The following is a 20,386-nucleotide window of genomic DNA, read 5'->3' on the forward strand; positions in this document are numbered from 1 at the left end:
TAGAAAAGGAGAATATGTGATACTGTTTATGATTTCCTTGGGATCTGAAATCTTTTGTATGTGACTTATTTTTAAAGAGAACAGGAGACTATTTGAATTGGGTTGGTTAAAAATAAATTGATAGTTCTTTTTGTATTCTATGGCAATATATTGAATATGTGAAAAGAAAAGGAAAGTGTTTAACCTTGAAGAGTTAATTTTTATTTTTCTTTAGGAAATACTGGTTCCAGTAGACTTTATTTTGTGTTCTTTATAAGTAAGAAACCCTTCAGTGGGTCTCAATTTTGGAACTCTTGGAAGCACTGCAACTCCTGCCACGACATCTGCTCCTTCAGGTGGTTTTGGAACCGGGCTCTTTGGAACGAAACCTACCACTGGGTTCACTCTGGGAGGAACAAATACAGGTAAGGAGGATTGTCACATTTCAGGGAGTAGCTATGGGATATTCTTTTTAAGGTTCTGGTTTATATCTCTGCCCTTTATAGGGATTGTCAGACCTAAAAAATGGTAAATATTAAGATGAAAAAATATATAGGGATGTGGACTTAAGGGCCAGTGGTAGGCCTCACATCGGTTATGATCTATTCTAGTGTAAATGAAAACACCCATTTAGGGGTTCTTGGATGGCTCAGTTGGTTAAGGGTCTAACTCTTGATTTCCACTCGGGTCATGATCTCATGCTTGCAGAATGAGACCTTCTTTGGGCTTTAAGCTCCTTGGGGAGTCGGCTTGAGATTCTGTCTCTATTTCCCTATCCTCCTGTTGCATACTGCACCCCCCTCCCCAAGCTCTTTCTCAAAAACAAATAAATCTTCAAAAAAGAAGAGAAACAAATTTGAAGAAATGTGATTTTTTAAAGAAAGATTTTATTTATTCATCAGAGAGAGCGAGAATAAGCAGGGGGAGCAGGAGGCAGAGGGAGAGGCAGGCTCCTCACTGAGCAAGGAGACCATTGCAGAACTTGATCCCAGGACCCTGGGATCATGATTTGAGCTGAAGGCAGCCGCTTAATCAATTGAGCCACGCAGGCATCCCAAGATCTCTTTTCAAAATAACTTCTTTTTTGGTATACTTGACACAAAGAAGATATACCTCTTTAAATATAAAGAATTAATTTAATTTTTACGTGAGAGTATATAATGCAGTGTTTCACCTTAGTGAAGATAAATTAAGTTTACCAATTGGGACGTTTTTTTAATTTGCATATATGGGGCAGTCAGCATCCTTTCTTTGCTATATAACATTATAATTTACCATCCTAAGAGACGTTTTAAGTTTTTATATTATTAGAAGAGTTGTTTCGATTGGAAAAGGGCAAGAGGTCAAGGTTTCTGGTAGACATTTTGATAATAAAAATCTGTTTTTTAATACTTAAAGATATTTGGTTATTAAAAATATGTGTCAGTAATGCTGCCACTTCAAAAGCTTATTTCTTTATTTACTCTTTATTCTGTACCGTCAAGGCCTCTTGGTCTCTGTTACCACTTTATGCATTGACATTCCAGCTTTGATTGCCACTTTTCACAGCCACACATAGAAAATGTAAGAACTGCAGGAATGCGGGAGCCTCTAGTGAGCTCCTTGAAACGACTTTGTGTGCCAGTGTTGGCTTAGAGTAGCTTTTTTTCTCCTTGCCTAATGTTGTTATAAGCAGTACTTGTTTGCATTAAAAATCTTATTCCCTATATAATTATATATAGCCGGTAATATGAAAACCAGTGCTCTAGGAAGAACGTTTCTATTAGCGGTCATGGTAGAAGATACTGGTTGTTGTAGTATCATATCCTGAGGATGACTCTAAGTCTTGCCCTTGTAATAACCCCCCCCCAAAATGTCATCTGCCATTGATGATTAAATTTTATTTCTCTTTTTGTCCCCAGGCATAGCAACAAGTATAACTACAGGATTAACTCTGGGTAAGAATTTTTGGAGGAAAGATCCCAGATCTGTGGTTTTCTTCTCTTCTCTTTCTTATTATCTCACAGAGCTGGGGTATAGAAGGAAGCATGTAAGGAACCTAATAGATCACAGACACTGACTCATTATACAGCCTTTCAGTACTGGAGTTTTTAAAAAAGTCAATGACTGTTTAATTCAGGAAAAAAAACTTTAAATATAGCAATGGTTTTTTTCCTCTGGAGGTTTATTTTACATTGTATTTTTATAGTCATTTGAACCCTTTTAGGAAAAAAAAAAAAAAAAAAAAGCAACAAACTCTAGACGAGAAGTCTTAGAATTAAGCCCTGTTGTAATTCCAAATCATTGTGAGATCTTAGGTAGTCATGTAGTATCTGGCAGCTTTTGGTGATCTGTAAAACAAGGGTAGGACTGAAAAGTTTTTGTATTTTCTTTTCAGCTCAAAAACGCCATGGTTCTCTGTAGCGATACACCAAAGGGAATGTGAGTAAGTAGGATGACAGTTAATAATGTCAAAGGAGGGAGAAGGGGTGTGGGGTTATGGACATTGGGGAGGGTATGTGCTTTGGTGAGTGCTGTGAAGTGTGTAAACCTGGAGATTCACAGACCTGTACCCCTGGGGATAAAAAAATATATGTTTATAAAAAGTAAAAAAATAAAAAAAATAATGTCAAAAGAAATGAATGAATCAAAGGACAGTGAGGAAACTCAGTCAAAGTTAAATTTATTAATTTAATTAACATTTGAAGTAAACCAAAGATTGGTGGACTTTGTTCATTTGGATGCTACTCACCTGTGACCAGCAGAAAGTGTAACCCATCTGTTCACTACCAGAGTTTTGGACAGGATTGGCTTCGGGGCAAGCAGTTGGATTCTCTTGTTTTCTGAGATTTTAGAACCCATACAGGATTTTAGAGCACTGTACCCTGGCAGGAATTTCTGGTTGTGGTAAGGGCAATCCAGAAGTTTAATTTCTGGAAGCTGCTTCTCTCAGTGCCTTTAGGGAAAGCCAAAATGCAGGTCATTATGTATTTCCTCATTTAATAGTTTTGAGCAGCTACTACTTCCTAACTCTGTGGCCTTGGGTATACATAATGCTTTGAACATTTAGTATTAGCTGTTGGTGTGGTGATGATACTGGTGGTGCAGGTGATACTAATGTTGTCAAGAGCATGAGCATGAGTAAGGCATTCAGTGGGTGATGAGGTGAAGGTGACTGGCAGGTATAGTAACATGTTCTTGTATGACCTGATAAGTGCTCTAACATGTATGAAAGGCACCAAGAGAAGTAGAGGAAGATAAGAGTAGAAGTTTATTTTGGGAGGCAGGAAACATCATTCCTGATGGAGACGTGCAACTGCCCAGTCATAAGGGGACTCAGGGAAGTAGGAAAAGTGTTTGGTTAGAATTTAGGTTTCAGAAGTGGGAATGGTAGGGAGAGAGGGGGTGTGAAGAGCAGATTGGAAGTAGATAGGAAAGGTGGTTGTGTGTCACGCCTTTTGACTCTAGGGTAGAGATAGTATAGAGCTAATAAGAGCCTTCAGTCAGAGAGAATCACCAGGGTATTATTTTTTGTTGGTGTTCTCGCTTCTTCTTTTTTAAAGTAACTGAAATAATTCCAAGAAAAGATTAAAGTTTAGAGGGACAGAAACAAATTAAGAGGTTATAATTGTTCTTGAGAGGAAGATGACCTGAGCTAAGGGTTTTGAAGATGCTCGTAATCCAGAGCTATTTCTGCAGTAGAATCAGCAGGATTCGTGGCTAGTAGAATGCAGGAGAGAGAAGGGATGTCAGGGGTGATTATGGTTTCTTGCTTGAGCAACTGCGTGGACCACAGCAGGGGGTTTAGGAAACGTTTTGTGTAGGGAGGCGTAGAGGTGGAACGTTAAGGGACATCCCGGTAGAGCTAACCAGTGGAGACTCCGGCAGGTGTAGATTTAGGCCCGTGTTGCCCTAGCTGAGATTCTGTAGTTGGGAAGTATGGGAGCAGGCCTGGAGCCGTAGGCAGTATCATTTAAGAACTGAACAGAGGAAGGAGATGGACAAAAGCAGACTGGAAGGAGTAGCCAGAGTTGACAGAAGTACAGGAAGAGGAAACAGTAGAGAATGGTGGTTTAAATAGCGTTGGAGGGGAGGAATATTTTTCTGTTGAGTATAGAGCAAAGGAAGGGTAAGTGCTGTTTTAGGTAAATCCAGGGGTAGAACTGATACTGGATTTCAATATGACCACATTGATGGGACTTTTTCTTGCTTTTCCTAAGATCATAGCATCCTCTTTTAATTATTCATCATGATTTGGCTCCAACTTCTATATTTTCCTTTTTCATACTTACCCACATATCTTTCTAGCTACAAAAGTAGGGTCACGAACTTTTAGGGATCCTGATTGAAACCGATGTAATACATATACAGTCCTGGTAAAATAGGATTTGTTTGTTTGTTTGAATCAGGAACGCCAGCTACTACATCTGCGTCTACAACAGGTTTCAGTTTAGGATTCAGTAAACCTGCCGCATCTGCCACACCATTTGCTCTCCCTATTACTTCTACCTCAGCTCGTGGTCTTACTCTTTCGTCTGCTCTGATGTCAACTCCAGCAGGTGAGGCAGAAAGGAAAAGTCACGTTTTGTGGTTGAATTTTATTTTGTTTTTGGCTAGTGAATGTAGGTATCCACCTTATTCAAGATAACTTGAAAAGTTTTCTGCTTCTCAGTATTGACTGACTATATAAAGAAACAAAGAAGGGCCTGTTTAAGGAGCCTATAAACTATTCTAGAGAAATTTATCAAGAAATGGTAAGTTGTAGAGTCTTGGATCATTTGGTATCTAAGTTCGTTGCAAAACAACTTGACCTTTCAAGCCCTGGTTTTAAGAATGGCTTTCCATTTCAGGCATCAGGAAAGGGTATTAGCGTGCTTCAAAGAAAAGGTTTTAGAACACAAGTATTAAATTTATTCTAGTCAAGCAAAATACTAAAGTATCAATTCAATTGGCAGAGAATACTTCATATTTTCCATCTTGGATTGATTTTTCATTTCTTTCTTATTTTGAAATTAGCTTCATGTTAAGGATTCTGTCGATGTTTTGAGTATTAAGGTATACTATAAATATATTTATATATAAATATAAATGAATGAATAATAGAGGAGACATGATACTATAAATCATGTAATATAATACCATGTAGGAGTGAGAAGAGCTTTCCTCTGATTTGAAAACATTGTATAATTATCTCACATAGCAATATAATATCAAGAATTTTCTTTAACAATTTATGTGTTAGGAAAAAAAAACATACTTTTTGGCTTTGAAACATGTTAAAATCATAGCATTCCCAGCAATACATGGCTATTTAATATCAGAAGTTTTACTCAACACCTCGTAGGTGTCTAATACTTGGTCGTGTGGGAGAGATGAAGGAGTATGACCTGGTGTTTTCTATTAAACAGCTCTTTTATGTCCTCCGTTCAGGTACTAAATTTAGTGAAGAAAGTCTGGGTCAGTGGAAGGGGAAAAAAGGAGTTGGTGAAGATAATCTGTAAAAATTTGTAGCATTCAGGTTTGCATTATCTTTCAGATACTTGTCTTTGTCACTGTAGTCTCACCTTGTAGGTATTCAAAATATCTCCTAATAACTGAATCACTGGATGACTGTAACATACATTTCTTTGTAGGATAAGTGTTTAAACATCTCTCCTAAAGAGTCCTATGAGAGCAAAACACAAAAATAACAGAAAGGGGAGGTGGAGGATTGTTTTTGTGTCTTTCTAATGAGTTTTTAGGCCTGCTACAATTTTTCTTAGGCTCTAGACACACGTCAGTGCTTGATTTATGGTTGTGCTAACTAAACATACCCCTGTTTTTTATTTTTCTTTAATGGACATTCATTTAGCTGTATTTTATTTTTCACACATTGTCAGTATTTAAATCCACTCTTCATATATCCCGTGCTTTTATTCAGTACCTCTACTGTTTCCTCTGTTTAAAGTAAATAGCATCTGTCCAAAAAGAACCACCAGTTATGTGAGCTTGGTAATGCATGGACTTAGATGATTTACCAATGCGTGGTTTAAAATTTTGCTACTTGATTTACAAGCATACCTTCATGACTTAAGATTAACTGTAGTTTAGCCCCTTCAATTCCTTTTGTCAGTGAGGTAGGATTTAAATAAATGAAGTCTATTTCTTTCATTAAATATTTCTTGAAAAAGCTTGGGAGTATGAAATTTGATGTTTGTAGTGTAAGGCTTCTAACTCTCAGTTCTTTAGATTTCATGAATAATGAAACTATTTGCTTTATAAGATTTATAATATTTGCTGAAATCTTATAAATCATTACCGGATTATTTTATTATGTAATTTATTTATCTGTTACCAGCTTTCCTGAGGTATAATTGAGAAGTAAAAGTATAAGATATTTAAAGTGTAGAGCATAGTGATTTCATATATACGTGCACATTGTAAATGCCCATCAAGTTAATTAACACATCCAATACTTGATAATTTAAAAAGTATCCAATTACAAAGCATGACTAGAGGACAAGAACTATTCACCTGGAAATATACAAACTAAAACTGCTTTTTCAGGAGGATTTAAAAAAAAACAAGTAGTATGTTCACATTTATTGAATTAACAGATAAACTCTGACCTTTTTAGTAAAGACAAATTAATAGACCCATAAACACAGAGAACTGATGGTTGCCCGAAAGGGTAGGGAGGACAGGCAAAATGGCTGACGGGGCGTTGGTACAACCTTCCAGTTATGGAATCAGTCACAGGGATGGATATCATCCGTGGTATTGTAATAAGGTTGTATGGTGACAGATAGGGTAGTGACACTTGTGGTGAACACAGCATGTATAGAGTTTTCAAGTCACTGTTGTACACTAATGTGACATTGTGTGTCTACACTTTAAAAAATTACCTAAAACGTAAAGAAGTTAAAATTCTATTATCCAGACTACATACACCATTAAATCCCAGCTTTAGACTTATTCCATGTTATTTGCTTAAACCAATTATGAAGTAAAATGGGATCCAGCTTGAAAGCATTTGAGAATTTTGTCCATTGAGGGAAAATCATTGTAAAGACTTTGTAAATTATATTTGGTTTATTTGTAGGATTTGGACAGAATGCTTTAGGCTTGACTTTGGGAACCACAGCAGCTACTTCAACTGTAGGCAATGAAGGTCTTGGTGGTATAGATTTTCGTACCTCATCAGATAAAAAGAGTAAGTAATGTTCTGTTCTAACAGTAACTTAAATTTCTATGTCAGTAAGATTTTTAGTTACATGTTCAGTAGTAAAGTTTTTACTTATGCATTTACTTTATATCTCACAAATTTTTTGTGTATTATGTGTTTAAGATTTTATTTTCATAGAAAACTGAGTTTTGTTTATGCATACGGTTATGTAGCTATCAGTGTGTGTATTAATATATGTTCTTAAGTTGGGATCATGAACACATGTATGGTATATAAGTTGATACTTGAACAACATGCTTTGAACTGGTTAGGTCCACTTATATGTGAATTTTTTCCAGTAAAAGTGGAGTCCTGTAAATGTGTTTTCCTTACGATTTTCTTAATATTTTCTTTTCTCTATCTTACTTTATTGTAAGAATGCAGTATGTAGTACATATCACATACAAAGTGTGTGTGAATAGACTTTATATTGTCAGTAAACATTCTGGTCAGCAGGAAGCTATTAGTAAAGATTTTGCGGAGTCAAATTATGTGTAGATTTTCAACTGCCTGGGTGTTTAGGACCCTTAATCCCTGCATTGTTCAAAGGTCAACTGGATTGCTTTGTAACCTGTTCTTTCTCATATGTTATATCGCCAATATTTGTCAGTTCAGTAATTGTTTAGGAGTGTTTTATTGCTGCTTAAGTCAGCTTTATGAATCGATACATCATTAATCAGCCGTCCTTCCATTATTAGTGTTTGTATTCAGTTCGTATATTCTAGGAAGTATCAACATATTGAGCATCTTTATGGGGAGAGGCAATGTGGTATTGTAGCTTAAGGGGATAGACTTGAGCTGAAATCTGGCTTCAGATCCCCTCCACTGTTGATAAGCTCTGCGACCTTGTTCAAGTTATTTATCCCTCTGTGTTTAGTTTCTTTATCTGTAAAGTGGGGGAAAAGAGCAGTAACTACTTGACATTGTTGGCCCAAGGATTACAGTTTATAAGACTTCAGTAGAGCCAGGCACATAATAAATGCTCTCTATGTGTTTGTTTTTCTTATAAATTTTCATTCATAATTTTTTATTATTTTTTAAAGACAACCTGGAAACTGAATCACTGGCTCAAAGAGAGGGGAGAGTTTTGGAGACTCTGGTAAATATTGTAAAATTACTTTCTAGAAAGAGTTTACCAATTGATTACCCACTAGCCAGTATGAAAATGCCGTTCTTCCTGTGCTCTTGCAATGCTGAATATTCTTGTTAAAAAATTACCAATCCAGATTCATTTTGAATGATGTTTTGGTTTTGTTGATTCCCTGTGCATGATTTTTTGTTTTGTCGATTCCCTGTGCATGATTTTTTGTTTTGTCTTGCATTGCCTCTTCTGCCTCCGATGAAAGCACGTTTCACGTATTGCATTGAATCCTCTGAAGAACTTAGAATGAGTAACAGATGAAGGAGTCCATATATCTGTGTAGGAAATTTTTATTTGGATGTGGTTCTTATTATGTAGACAATTCTAGGGTGACGTACTGTTTTAAAAGCTGGCTATCCTAAAATCCTTTTAAACTTAGAAAATTTAGGATAACTTTGAATGAAAATTGATTTTTATTTTATTTTACTTTTTTTTTTTTAATTTTATTTGACAGAGAAGAAGAGACAGCTGGAGAGGAAATACAAGTGGGGAGTGGGAGAGGGAGAAGCAGGCTTCCTGCTGAGCCAGGAGCCTGATGCAGGGCTTGATCCCAGGACCCTGGATCATGACCTGAGCTGAAGGCAGATGCTTAACAACTGAGCCACTCAGGCACCCCAAAAATTGATTTTTAAACATAGGGGTCTGTCTCTTGTTTTTACTTAGTTTTCTTTGTAGCCGCATCAAAATTAGAAGGAATTATCTTAGATGTTTTAGCAGCTTGTTTTTTAATCAGCTGAAGCAGTCTGGTACCCTTGAACTACTTTGATTTTAATTAGGAAACTGGTTCTCTCTTTATTGTAATTGCTTATAGGCTCCACGTGAAAGACTTGATTGAGGCAAAGGAGTAAGAGAAATATAAGGAGTTAATCTCCCTTCGCGCCCTCCCCCCCCATGCCACTCCACCTTCCCCCATTGTCTTCCTCTTGCATTGTGCCTCAGAGTTGAACCAAAGGAGTATGTAGAATAAGTGCACATGACCTGATATAGCACATCCAGTTCCTTTTAACCTGCTATACGTGTCCAGGGGTTCCTTATTCTAAAGGATTTCTCTGTTTCCCTAGCAGCTGCATCAGTAGCCTGGACCTGCTGTATTGGGTTTGATAGATCAAGAGGGGTTGGAAGCAGTGGTCTCTAAGTGGGGGCAGCATGGAGTAAGATCTAGAGACAAGGATGATCTTTACTCTTTTGAAGAACTGCTGGAAAACCGGTGAGCTGCAGCATGGGAAGATCAGATTCCAGATGTCATAAAGGGAAGGGCCGTGTATGTCATCTTAAAGAGTTTTGTAATTACACGGAGGACAGTTGAGACCCACTAGGGGTTTGATGTGAATAATAGGACATGAGATACGTGTTTGAAGAAGAGCATTCTGGCAGCCATGTGGAAGATAATGTGCAGGATGGCAGGAACAGAGGTGGAGTGCTGAGAGTGAGCTTTGACAGCAGTCCACAGGTATTACAGATGCCAAGCTAGATGGACTAGTCAGGGCCCACGGTCGGCCAAAAACAGGCCTAAGTTTTCTATACGCAGGTTTGTGTGTATAGAGACTTCTGTAAATATAATAAAAATGGAATATCAAAGAGAGAGCAAAATAGGACGCTAATGAATAAAAAAGTTGAATCTGTGGGAAAAAAATTAAATCCCTCCTTTATCTTACGTCCAGTCAAAGGCTTGCATCGGTAAAACATGGATATCAATTTCAGAAATGTTAAAGTATGAAAGACAAATATCAACATACAAACTAAGGAAAATTAAATTGTAATTAGATTAAAAAGGTAAACAAAAGAAACCCTATGGACAAAGGCAAAAGGTAAAGGACAGGTTGGAAGTAAAATACTTGCTGTTTCGATGCTTTTTTTCTTCACATTTTAACATCCGAAATTGAGATGTATCTTGAAATGAAGGTCTCATTTTAGAAATAGACACATAAAGTATATGTATGAGATAATTAATATGCTTCATGTTGAAATAGCTCTGAGAAGTCAGTGAGAAACATACCTCAGATATACCTCAAATAGCCTGAATAGACCATTCACTCAAGGAGAAATAGACTTGTCTAATTAATATTTGAAATGTTTTACTTAGTACTGTCAGAAATATGAATTTAGATGATAATGAAGTGGCATTTCTCAGCTATGTACTGGCAGTGATTGTTTCAGAAAAATGTCCATTGTTGTTGATGGTGTGTCGGAAAAATTACTTATTCGTAGTAGGTGGGAAGATAAATTGGAACAGTTGTTTTAAAGGATCAGTTGATAATACATAGGTTTTCCTTGATGTAATCTTTGACCTATAAATTCCTCTTTTTGCGGAATACAAATAAAGTCATGCACAAGTATTTGGAGATAAAGGCATTCACTGTAGCAGCATTGTTTATATAGTAAAGGCGTATATGTTAAGAAGAGGGTTGGGCATAAAGGTTCTGATACAGCTATGTCATCAGTATTCTGTGGTCATTTAAAACCATGTTAAGTGACATGAAAAAGACTTAATTTCAACATCCTGAGAAAATATGTGCACATAACTTATGGTCATCCCGATCACGTTTAAAAATGTGTGTGTAAGTGCCAAAACGGGTTGAAAGAAGAACCATTAAGGTTCTGTGATGGTATGAAGTTTTGTGTGTTCCTGTATTTTCTTCATTAAGCAGGTCTTATTTTGCAGTGTGAAGTAAATTCTGAAAAAAGCAGAAAGTGAGTCACTGCATTTTGCTGACGGAGCATTTTTACTTTTCTACTTTTAGACATACACTAATAATGATAACCACTAAATAAGTGTTCATGAGAAAGCTGTTGATCTATCTGCACACATTAAAAACATCATCTTAAAAAATTGCTGCTCTTGTAAAATATTTAGAGACATCCAGGTAGTCTGACATATTTTAGTATTCTAAACTGATAGAAACTAAGAAAGCATCCAGTAGAACTTGCAGGAGGTCAACTGTGCCAAGCAAGAATATTTTTCATAGAAGATATTTGAAAGAGGAAGAATCTTGCCCTTGAAAGAAAGAGATACAAATCAGCTACGTAACTATCTGTTTATGTGTATACAAACATGTCCCCATAGTATGTTGTTTGGAGTTTGTGACAAGTGACCTCACATGATGTCTACGAGGCTGTCCGAAAAATGCTTAGAAGTTTCTGTTTATACCTACGTTTGTGTTAAATTAAAACTTGAATTTGGAATACATTGTTAAATGACCTGTTTTTACATAAAGCTTCTTGAATTTTCTAGGTGATAAAACAGGAACAAGACCAGAGTAGGTTTACAATTTAACTTTTAAAGTATTTTATTTGAAGAATTTTATTTGTTAATTTATAGGCAGGTGGTCTCATCAGAACTAAAAGAAACTATATAGACATGTAGAAGAAAAATTCTTTGAATCAGTGTTTGTCTAAAGTAAAATAATAAACATATGCTCTGGAAAGATTTTGGAAGGTCAGATCTTTAATTTTTAGTCATTAGGAAAGTTTATAAGCAATGCTTTCTGGAATACTTTATGCTCAGTTTTAGGTATATATACCTTTTCTATATAAACTACTATACCAGTCCCATTTATTTTCTGATGATGAAGAGGGAGAAAAGCCTCTATCTATAATATACATCAGATAGGTTTGAAGATCACTATTTTTACTAGCACTTACATTTCTCGCCTAATTTGTATTACATTAGATAAAACATTTGTAAATAAATGATCAAGTTCATGCCTCCAAAATATCTTCTGTATACTTTAGCCCTATTTCATAAATGAGAAAGCTGTAGGAGACTGAGGTTTGCTTCAGGTTCTATCAAGGAAGTAGTAGCAGATCTGTGACTGAATTTTAACTCCTAATTCCATTACAGCATGCCACATTTCACCTCTTCCTATTCTCATTAAATATTTATGATTCCCTTAGTCTATCCCTAGGTTTTATTTTGTTGAAGAATAAATTGAAATTCTAAAAATGAAGTAAAATATAATGAGAATCTCATTATGAGAAGTTTGTAGACTTTCTTTAATGAATGCTTTAATATTTTTGAACGAAATAAAAGGTCAGTCATAGAGTTTTTGAGCCAGGGGAACATAGTTCAATATTTAATCTCTTGTATTTTCTAATTTTTTTTCTTGAACATTTGGTCAGATGCATTTATGTGTACTTCTGATAGGTGCCAGTCCTTTTAGAAGAGAAATCTCCCCGTCAGATGAATTGTTAAAACTATTGTAAAGGTCAGGAAACAACATTTTTTTATAAAGAGATTTGAAATCAACCATAAGAGCTATAAATGGGGAATATTTGTTTTACCTCCTCCCCTTTAACACTTCCGTAGTGGAACTCAGCTGTCAGCTTTTTAGAACCTCAATGGATTTAATCTATCTGTGGCATTTTTCTCAGCGATAGTAAAGCACTGAAGGATGAAAATCTCCCTCCTGTCATCTGCCAGGATGTTGAAAACCTCCAGTAAGTGTGTCAAATGTAATTAGATATATCATGTTGAAGAATGTTAGAATCCATTTTAAGGGGAACATCTCTTCTTCCTCTTAAACATTTTAACTTGGGCGTTGGTAAAAATTTTAATATTTTTATAAACAAAGCAGAATAATGGGAATTAAAATTCTTTTATTGTCAATCTGAAAAAAAGCATGTGAACTGTGGATGAATTTTTAATATTTCCTTTTTAAAAAACACTAGGACTCTGACCAGCCTATAGTAAATATGCTTTTTTCCTATAGGAAACCAAAGGTGTATTTTTTTGGAACTCAGTTTTATGTATCTTTTTAGGAAATTTGTGAAGGAACAGAAACAGGTACAGGAAGAAATTAGTAGAATGTCTTCAAAAGCCATGCGTAAAGTACAAGAGGATATTAAAACTCTGAACCAGCTTCTGTCACTGGCTGCCAGTGGATTACAGAGGAACACCCTCAGTATTGACAAGTTGAAAACAGAAAGTGCTCAGGTAAAGTAAAGAACAGAAAAAAATTTATTCTTGGATAAGATAAGAGGGGCTTTACAGTTACTTAGTTTTTAGGATTTTGTAGTTGTTAGCTAGGCCCTTTCCCAGCTGTGCACATTCTGCTTATGTTTCCTTCCCAAACCCTGTTCCTAGTCTGTTTCTCCATCGAAGACTGGCTGTTACGCATATGGATACCAGTGTGTGATATGCATTTGGGGAATTGAATCTTTCCCTATAGTTTTAATCTCAAGTATTGTTTTATGATCCACTTTTTGTCACCATTTTTTTTATTGAATGAAATAGTTTTTAAATGCATTTCTTATGCAATCTACTTACTTGACAAAAATCGTTTTTCTCAGTGATACAATATTCCAAGTTACTTGTCAGGTCCTTGCAGGAACATTTCCTGGAGTGCGGCACAACAGTGCAGAAGGGAAATCCTTTGTCCTCTTAATAAGGTGATGAGGAAACCAGGAATGAGAAAAATATAAATAAAGAAATTCCAGAGCAATCTTTTGCAAGAACTTGAAACCCACAACTTATCTTTGGTTTGTGAGGGGAAATTCATTACTTTTACAGCTAAGGGATAGCTTCCAGTTTTCAATAAATTTATCCTATACTTGATTTTTCATGAAATTTGAGATTTTAAAAAACACTATCATTGAATGAAGTCTGCAGTCCTAGACATAAGACCGCCACCCACCATACGCAGCCTCTTGAGCCTTTGCTCTGCTTTTCTGCAAGTGGCAGAGCCTCACATGTATTGCTTCTCACTAATTAATGAATGTGTACCCTTGGCCCTGAGATTGGAAAGGAACAGTGTCACTCAGGGTCCAAGTCTGGATGCAGGAGCACATTGTGGAAGAAGATTGCTGTTTCCACTCCTGTTAAGGAGTTAAGCTATCCCTGTGAAAAGGGGGTTATGCAATCAGGATCTCAGAATAGTATTTGCAGGGTAACGTCTACTGTGCTGGTGTATTTCTGGGACTAGTATGTATCCGAATACAGGTTTTTATTGAAGTATTTTTTTGAGACGTGCACGAAGCCACTATTTATGCCAACGCCTGTTTTAAGTTTGCTATACAGTGTGTTAGGAACTTAGTTTGAGCAGAGGTTAAAATCAGAATTACATACCACAAGTGGATTACCTCTAGGTGAGTTTGGCAATGAAGCAGTGGCTATTCTGTTGTTGGGGCACAAGCTGTCAATCATTTTTCCTTTCAAATCATCTGGGAACCCCCTAATGCTCTCTCTCTAGATGTCCTGGAGCTTCTCATCGGAGACTTGCCCTAGAAAGGAGGAAAACTGATAAAGCTCAGACAGAGATTGAGAATGAAAATGGAACCACTGTAATAGATCTTCCAGGTACTTTATCCCTCGAAACGGACTGTTCAAGGACAGGCACAGCACCTGCTGAGTGCAGCTTGATATCAGCGTCTCTGCCCCCGTGGCCTGAGGAGCCTGGCCTGGACAACCCCGCCTTGGAGGAGAACACGGCCACTGACAGTATGTGCTCTTCACCTTGCTTTTGCTTTTCATCTGTTTTCAAATCAGATATTTCCTTTCTTCTCAGTACTCCCTATTACTTTCCCTCCATGGGGTGTTGTTGTTGTTGTTGTTTTTCCTCTTCAACAAATAATTTTACTGAGATATGCTTCACGTATCACATATTCACCCTTTAAGTGTACAAGTCTAACAGTTTGCCGTTTAGAAACAGAAAGCGAGTCTTACCTTGAGGCTTATCCTTCCCCCTCCCCCCTCTTCTGTTGTAGTCCACAAATTCACTGGTCATCAGCAGGCTTCTTTTGTTTGTTTGTTTTGAAGCCTATTGCTTCTTGACTAAGAAATCCACAGCATCAAGAAGAAGAAAAAATAATACCTCAGCCTACGTGCTTATTCTGTGTCAGCACTGTGCCAGGCACTTTACATATATTAACTTATTAAATGCTTGTACCAATACTGGCTTTTTTTTTAATGATGAGGGAATTTAGTCAGGGAGTCATTGGTCAAAGTCTGAGAGCCACGAAATGGCTAGGTATGTATCTGACTCCCAAGTCCATGTGTCTGACTATTGCTGTCCTCTGGTAGCAGCCACTGATCTGTCTACATGACCCACCAGGAAACAGGCAGAAAACCTCTAGTCATACATCTTGGGCATATCTTTGTAGTTGGTCCTTTGTCTTACTTTTAAATAGGTTTATATCTTATGAAAATTCCAATTTTTCTACAAATCCCATTTTTCCCAGCCATGGCTATAACAATTCTTCTATCTCCTCCTACTCAGATCAAGACCCTCCTCTTCTTGCTTAATGTGGTTATTTTGTCAACCTCTACGGTGATTGTATGTCACAGAGTTTGTCTTTTTTATTTCATATGTACTGCCTTGCACTGTTTACAGCTGTTTCATGGGTCAGAGTTTCTCTGATCAATTAGGACAAGATGATATTGTCTGTATATTTCTTTATCAGATCACTATGTGGTCCCTAGTGATCTGATGCATAGTAGTTATTTGTTGATTATTCACCTTTCGAAGAGGAAGTGTTTTCCTAATCTTATCTATTGGTGTTTTGGTCATTCTGTTTTTCTTATCCCGTGGTATTGCTTTGTTATGAATCATCTATTAACGTAAGGTCATCACTAATGATAGACGATAACTTACTTACGTGAAGATAATCAAAATATAAAACGTTTTTCTTTCTTTTTCTTTCTATTTTTCTCCCTCTCATTTTTAACTTGGCAGCTACGCAGCAGCAGGTTAGTTTTCCGGAATGCATTATTACTACAATTGAAATTCACCGGGCTGATCTTTATATTCAGCTAGGAATTAGCATTGTGGGAGGCAATGAAAGGCCACTGATCAACATTGTTATCCAGGAAGTCTGTCGGGATGCGGTGATCGCCAAAGATGGAAGACTTCTTGCTGGAGACCCAATTCTTCAGGTATCAATTTTTTAAATTATTTTGTTAACTTGCCTCTTTTTTTGCTCTTATTCATCAATTTAAAACTTAGGAAATTAGGGTACTGTGGAATCTGACTTATAAAAAGGTAAGTTTTACTGTTTTATTTATGCAAAAAACAGATCAGAATTTATCTATAATTTCTCCGATTTCCCCCAGACTCATGGAATGTATTTTTACCCCCATCTTAAATTTGATCCCACATGTGCCTCAGTGCGTGGCTCTCCAGGCCAGCTGGATTCCTCCTGGCTTGTACTCCATGGTTGGCTATTTTGGGGCAACCTTCACTGCTAAATTCTCTTGTCCCATTGTCTGTATCCCTAGTCCCAGGGTACCATCCATCAGTGACCTTCGTTGTCTGATTCATCCTTCTCTACACGGATTACTATAATCTAGAAAAGACAGGTCACACAGCACAAGTTACTTAAAACTTATAGCATTGAATTTAAGATAGAATTCAGAAATCATGACCACCTCTTTTTGGCTCTCAAATGCACTCTTGTCCACAAACAGCCTGACTCTGCACTAATCCTTGGTGCTACCCTCTCCCTCTTCTCTTTAAAGAGAAATAGCTACTCCAACAAATGAACTAGCTTCGGGCAAGATGATATTGTGTTAGAGGGCATACTGATGAGCGTGAGATGGCCAGAATTCCACTGTTCATGTGAATTCTAGAGTGTATGTGAAAATTGACCTGGATATATGACCCATACTAGTGTAAGTGGTACTTGAAGCTAAAAGAATGGATATTTAGGAGAGCAGAAATAGGCATGAATGAGAAAAGATGTCTTCTAGGAACCCAAGCTCAAGGACTCTTGCCTCCTCAATTTCACTGCTGGGTCCTTCCCCACGGTCTGTTGGTATTCACCCCTTCCCTTTTCCCTGCCACCTCTCTGGTCTGTGCCTTCACTGCTTCACATCTAACCCAGTAGAATCAATACTCCGCCATCCTACTCTGCTCTGAAATCTGGTACGACCATTGTCAGGTTAATTCATCTGTGACTCTGCTTTCCCTGGGAAGATTGGACCAGAGAATCAAGTCCATACTGATTAATCTAACAGTCCGGGTCCTCTGTGGACTCTTACACAACCTGTCCCCTCAGCCTTCACCCTTGCTTTTTCTTTCAGCTGTAGCCATCGGTGTATTACTGAAACATCATAGGCATGGTGGTCAGAGCTGAGGGTATAATTAAGAGCAAAAAGCAAGCCCTGCCCTCATAGAATGTATAATGTAGCAGCAAAAAAGCCAGACATAGCAGTCTCCTTGCTTCCCTCCACGTTCCAGCCTGTCCCCATTGTGCTACAGCTTCCCCACCTTCATCCAGAAAGCCCTGCCCTGCCATTTTCACCCATTCAGACCCCTTCTCATACTAAGTGCTGAAGACATTCCTTCTCTTCACCACTGAATGCATAATTGGTCACAGAGAGTTATTCAAATGCAGTGTCTTCCTTTGGGGATGGCAGCCGCCATTATTACGTACTATGGGACAGGCTTCTCACAGAGCTGTGCCTGGAGTCGATACCCAGGACATACTTGCTGAGTCAATAAAAGAGTGGATTTGGTTATGATATCCTGTTGGGCATAGCTGTCTTCTTCATTAAAACAAAACTTAGAACCTCTAAGATTTTTAGTTCTTCAAGAGAAATGTCCAGAGGGGAAGACAGACAAACTAGGCTCCAAGAGCAGCAAGGATTGACCTTTCCACTGGGGGTTCCTGGCTTTGGTTTCCACGCCCATCCGTATTCTGCCTCTTGTAGTTTGTGATTTCCACTTCGACACTTGGGCCCAAAACCCCTCCTTCATTGCACTTGGCCTGGCTGACACAGACTGAACTTTCAGTGTTTTGTCTTGACTAAATCCGAAGAGGCAATAGGAGAATACAGGAAGCACAACTAATCCAGCTTATGTAAAATCCAGTTTCTGATCCTACCATAGCTAGCTATTTACCGCATTCCTGTGTTTTCTGTCCTTTATGATATTAGTAGTACTCTGGTTGCATGAGGTTGGCACAGCTCTCTGGACACCTTACCCTGTATTCCTTCTACCCCAGCTCCTGAACTGATTCTCCGTGGAGGAACTCTTGTAGCTGGTTTTGACATTTTGACACCTTTGTGGCCAAGACAAAAAGAACCAGATTGCCCTTTTTTGCAGCTTACACAGTGTTCTTTACTTTTCCACTCTGGCCTTTCTAGCTATAATTGAGTATACATTTATTTTCATCTTTTGTTCTTTGCTACCAGCAGTGTGCCAGCTTTGGATATTAAATTTTTTACATATTTTTCTTTTTACATATTTCATATTTTTTACATATTTTTATTTTACATATTTCTCACGCTTTTTCTAAATTTTCAAGGTAAAAACAAATGCTTTGTTCTTATTTGCATTTCTTTGAGTATAATTGAGGTTAAGTCTGTAACCTCAGATTTACTAATATATTTAATATATAGTTTGCTAATATATTAGCAAAAATATAAAAATGTATAAAATATATTTAATATATACTTCTGTTTGCTATAATATATAGTTTGCTAATATATTAGCAAAAATATAAAAATGTATAAAATATATTTAATATATACTTTTGTTTGCTATAGGGTTTTGTTTGCTAATATATTTCATCTACAGGCTTTTTTACTCGTCTGCTTTGGAGAATTGTTTAATAACATAACTGAATCTGTATATCTCAAATAAAAAGCTAATTATCTGAAATACTGGCTATAATTTGGGGAATTAACTCAAAGCTATAAATCAGCATTGTAGACATTCCAGTGCAGTATTATTATTTATGGAGGCATACATATTAATAACCCTAGTAATGGCAATCTTAAATGCAGTTTAATTATTTCAAATTGATACAAAAACTATGAGCACATAACCTGATTATTGAATTCACAAAGGGTCTCTCCTCTTGTGGGCCTGACTTCTCATTGGCCTTTGGCTGGTATGCTGGAGGAAGTAAGTAAAGCCACACTACTTGCCCAAATACAGAGTAGCATTTATGGCCATTCAAAAGGAAAGACTTGGAAAGAAGGCTCCTTAGTATATTTTTACTACCTGGTTATCTTCCACTTTTTGTGAGCTGCATAAATAATACCGTGAGCCAATTTGAAAGACCTTGGAGTTGTTAAGATGGTTTATTTACTGACCAAAGGGCTAGCTAGCCTGTGTTGTTAGTTTAGCAAACTAGATGTAGTAACAGTGGGTAGCTTTGGTTTTCCCACACTGATTAAGTGTGTGTGTGTGTGTGTGTGTTTTATAAATATACCCACACATCCATGTTATTCTATTAAATAACCTATTTGAAAAGGAGAACCATATACCCTCAGGGCCTTTCACAGTGCAGCATTTTGAGCAGTTTGAAGAATAAAATAGTGTAAGAGATTACATCAGTATTACTATTAAAAATAATACAAATTTCAGAACATGACTAAGAGTACGAATTTACAGTGTGATCTGAGTCGTCAGTGATATATTCCTTTTTTTTTAATTGATATTACTTTATTTTATTTTATTTTACTTTTAGATTTTATTTATTTATCAGAGAGAGAGAGAGAGAGAGAGAGAAGCAAGCACTGGCAGAGGCCGAGGGAGAAGCAGACTCCCTGCTGAGAAAGGAGCCCGATTCGGGACTCGATCCCAGGATGCTGGGATCATGACCTGAGCCGAAGGCAGCTGCTTAACCAACTGAGCCACCTAGGTGTCCCATCACTTTTGGCTTTGAAGGAAAATAATTGCAGTCATGCGTGGACTGCATTGGTACAAAATATATTTAGCTAAAGATGTGGTAAAGTTTACTCTGTTGGTGCTATTTCTACAACATCTAGCAACAGTATTTTATTTGGTCTCTGCTTTCTCTGTGTTTCACTGGCAACCACACTTTTGTGAAGGGAAAATCTCTGATTGTAGGATATTCCACAACCCATGTCACAAAAATGGTGTGAGGCTACATAGTCGCACGTGGCTGGCGCTGGATTCCAGCCAGATGTTTGTAAAGTCATTTGTGATAGATGTGAATTTAAGACGGAAAAATAAGAACCTAGAGATAAGTGGCTTTTTTAGCGGAATAACCAGAAATGATGAGTTTTGACTAACAAATCCACGTCAGGCTGGTTTTTTAGAAGCTGCCTTAAAGTTCTGTTCTTGACCCTATGTTACTCAACTTTTTCATCAAGGATCTGGATGGCAACCAAATGC

The 20,386-nt window shown here is 37.1% G+C and overlaps 1 protein-coding gene across 1 annotated transcript in view; it reads left to right on the plus strand.

Moving 5' to 3' along the window:
- Positions 1 to 256: 256 nt before the first annotated feature.
- LOC123394144 (ligand of Numb protein X 2-like) overlaps positions 257 to 20,386 on the plus strand; it is a gene marked incomplete at its 5' end in the record, with an annotated part of 58,333 nt that continues 38,203 nt past the window's right edge. Inside the window, 6 exons of the mRNA XM_045087817.1 lie at positions 257 to 404; positions 7,040 to 7,150; positions 11,536 to 11,560; positions 12,675 to 12,740; positions 14,492 to 14,739; positions 15,974 to 16,173. Coding sequence (XP_044943752.1) covers positions 257 to 404; positions 7,040 to 7,150; positions 11,536 to 11,560; positions 12,675 to 12,740; positions 14,492 to 14,739; positions 15,974 to 16,173 — 798 coding nt within the window. The remainder of the gene's footprint in view (positions 405 to 7,039; positions 7,151 to 11,535; positions 11,561 to 12,674; positions 12,741 to 14,491; positions 14,740 to 15,973; positions 16,174 to 20,386) is intronic.

Source organism: Mustela putorius, unplaced genomic scaffold (genome assembly GCF_011764305.1).
Source record: "Mustela putorius furo isolate JIRA1106 unplaced genomic scaffold, ASM1176430v1.1 tig00001535_pilon_pilon_pilon, whole genome shotgun sequence".
NCBI classification, from domain to species: domain Eukaryota; kingdom Metazoa; phylum Chordata; class Mammalia; order Carnivora; family Mustelidae; genus Mustela; species Mustela putorius.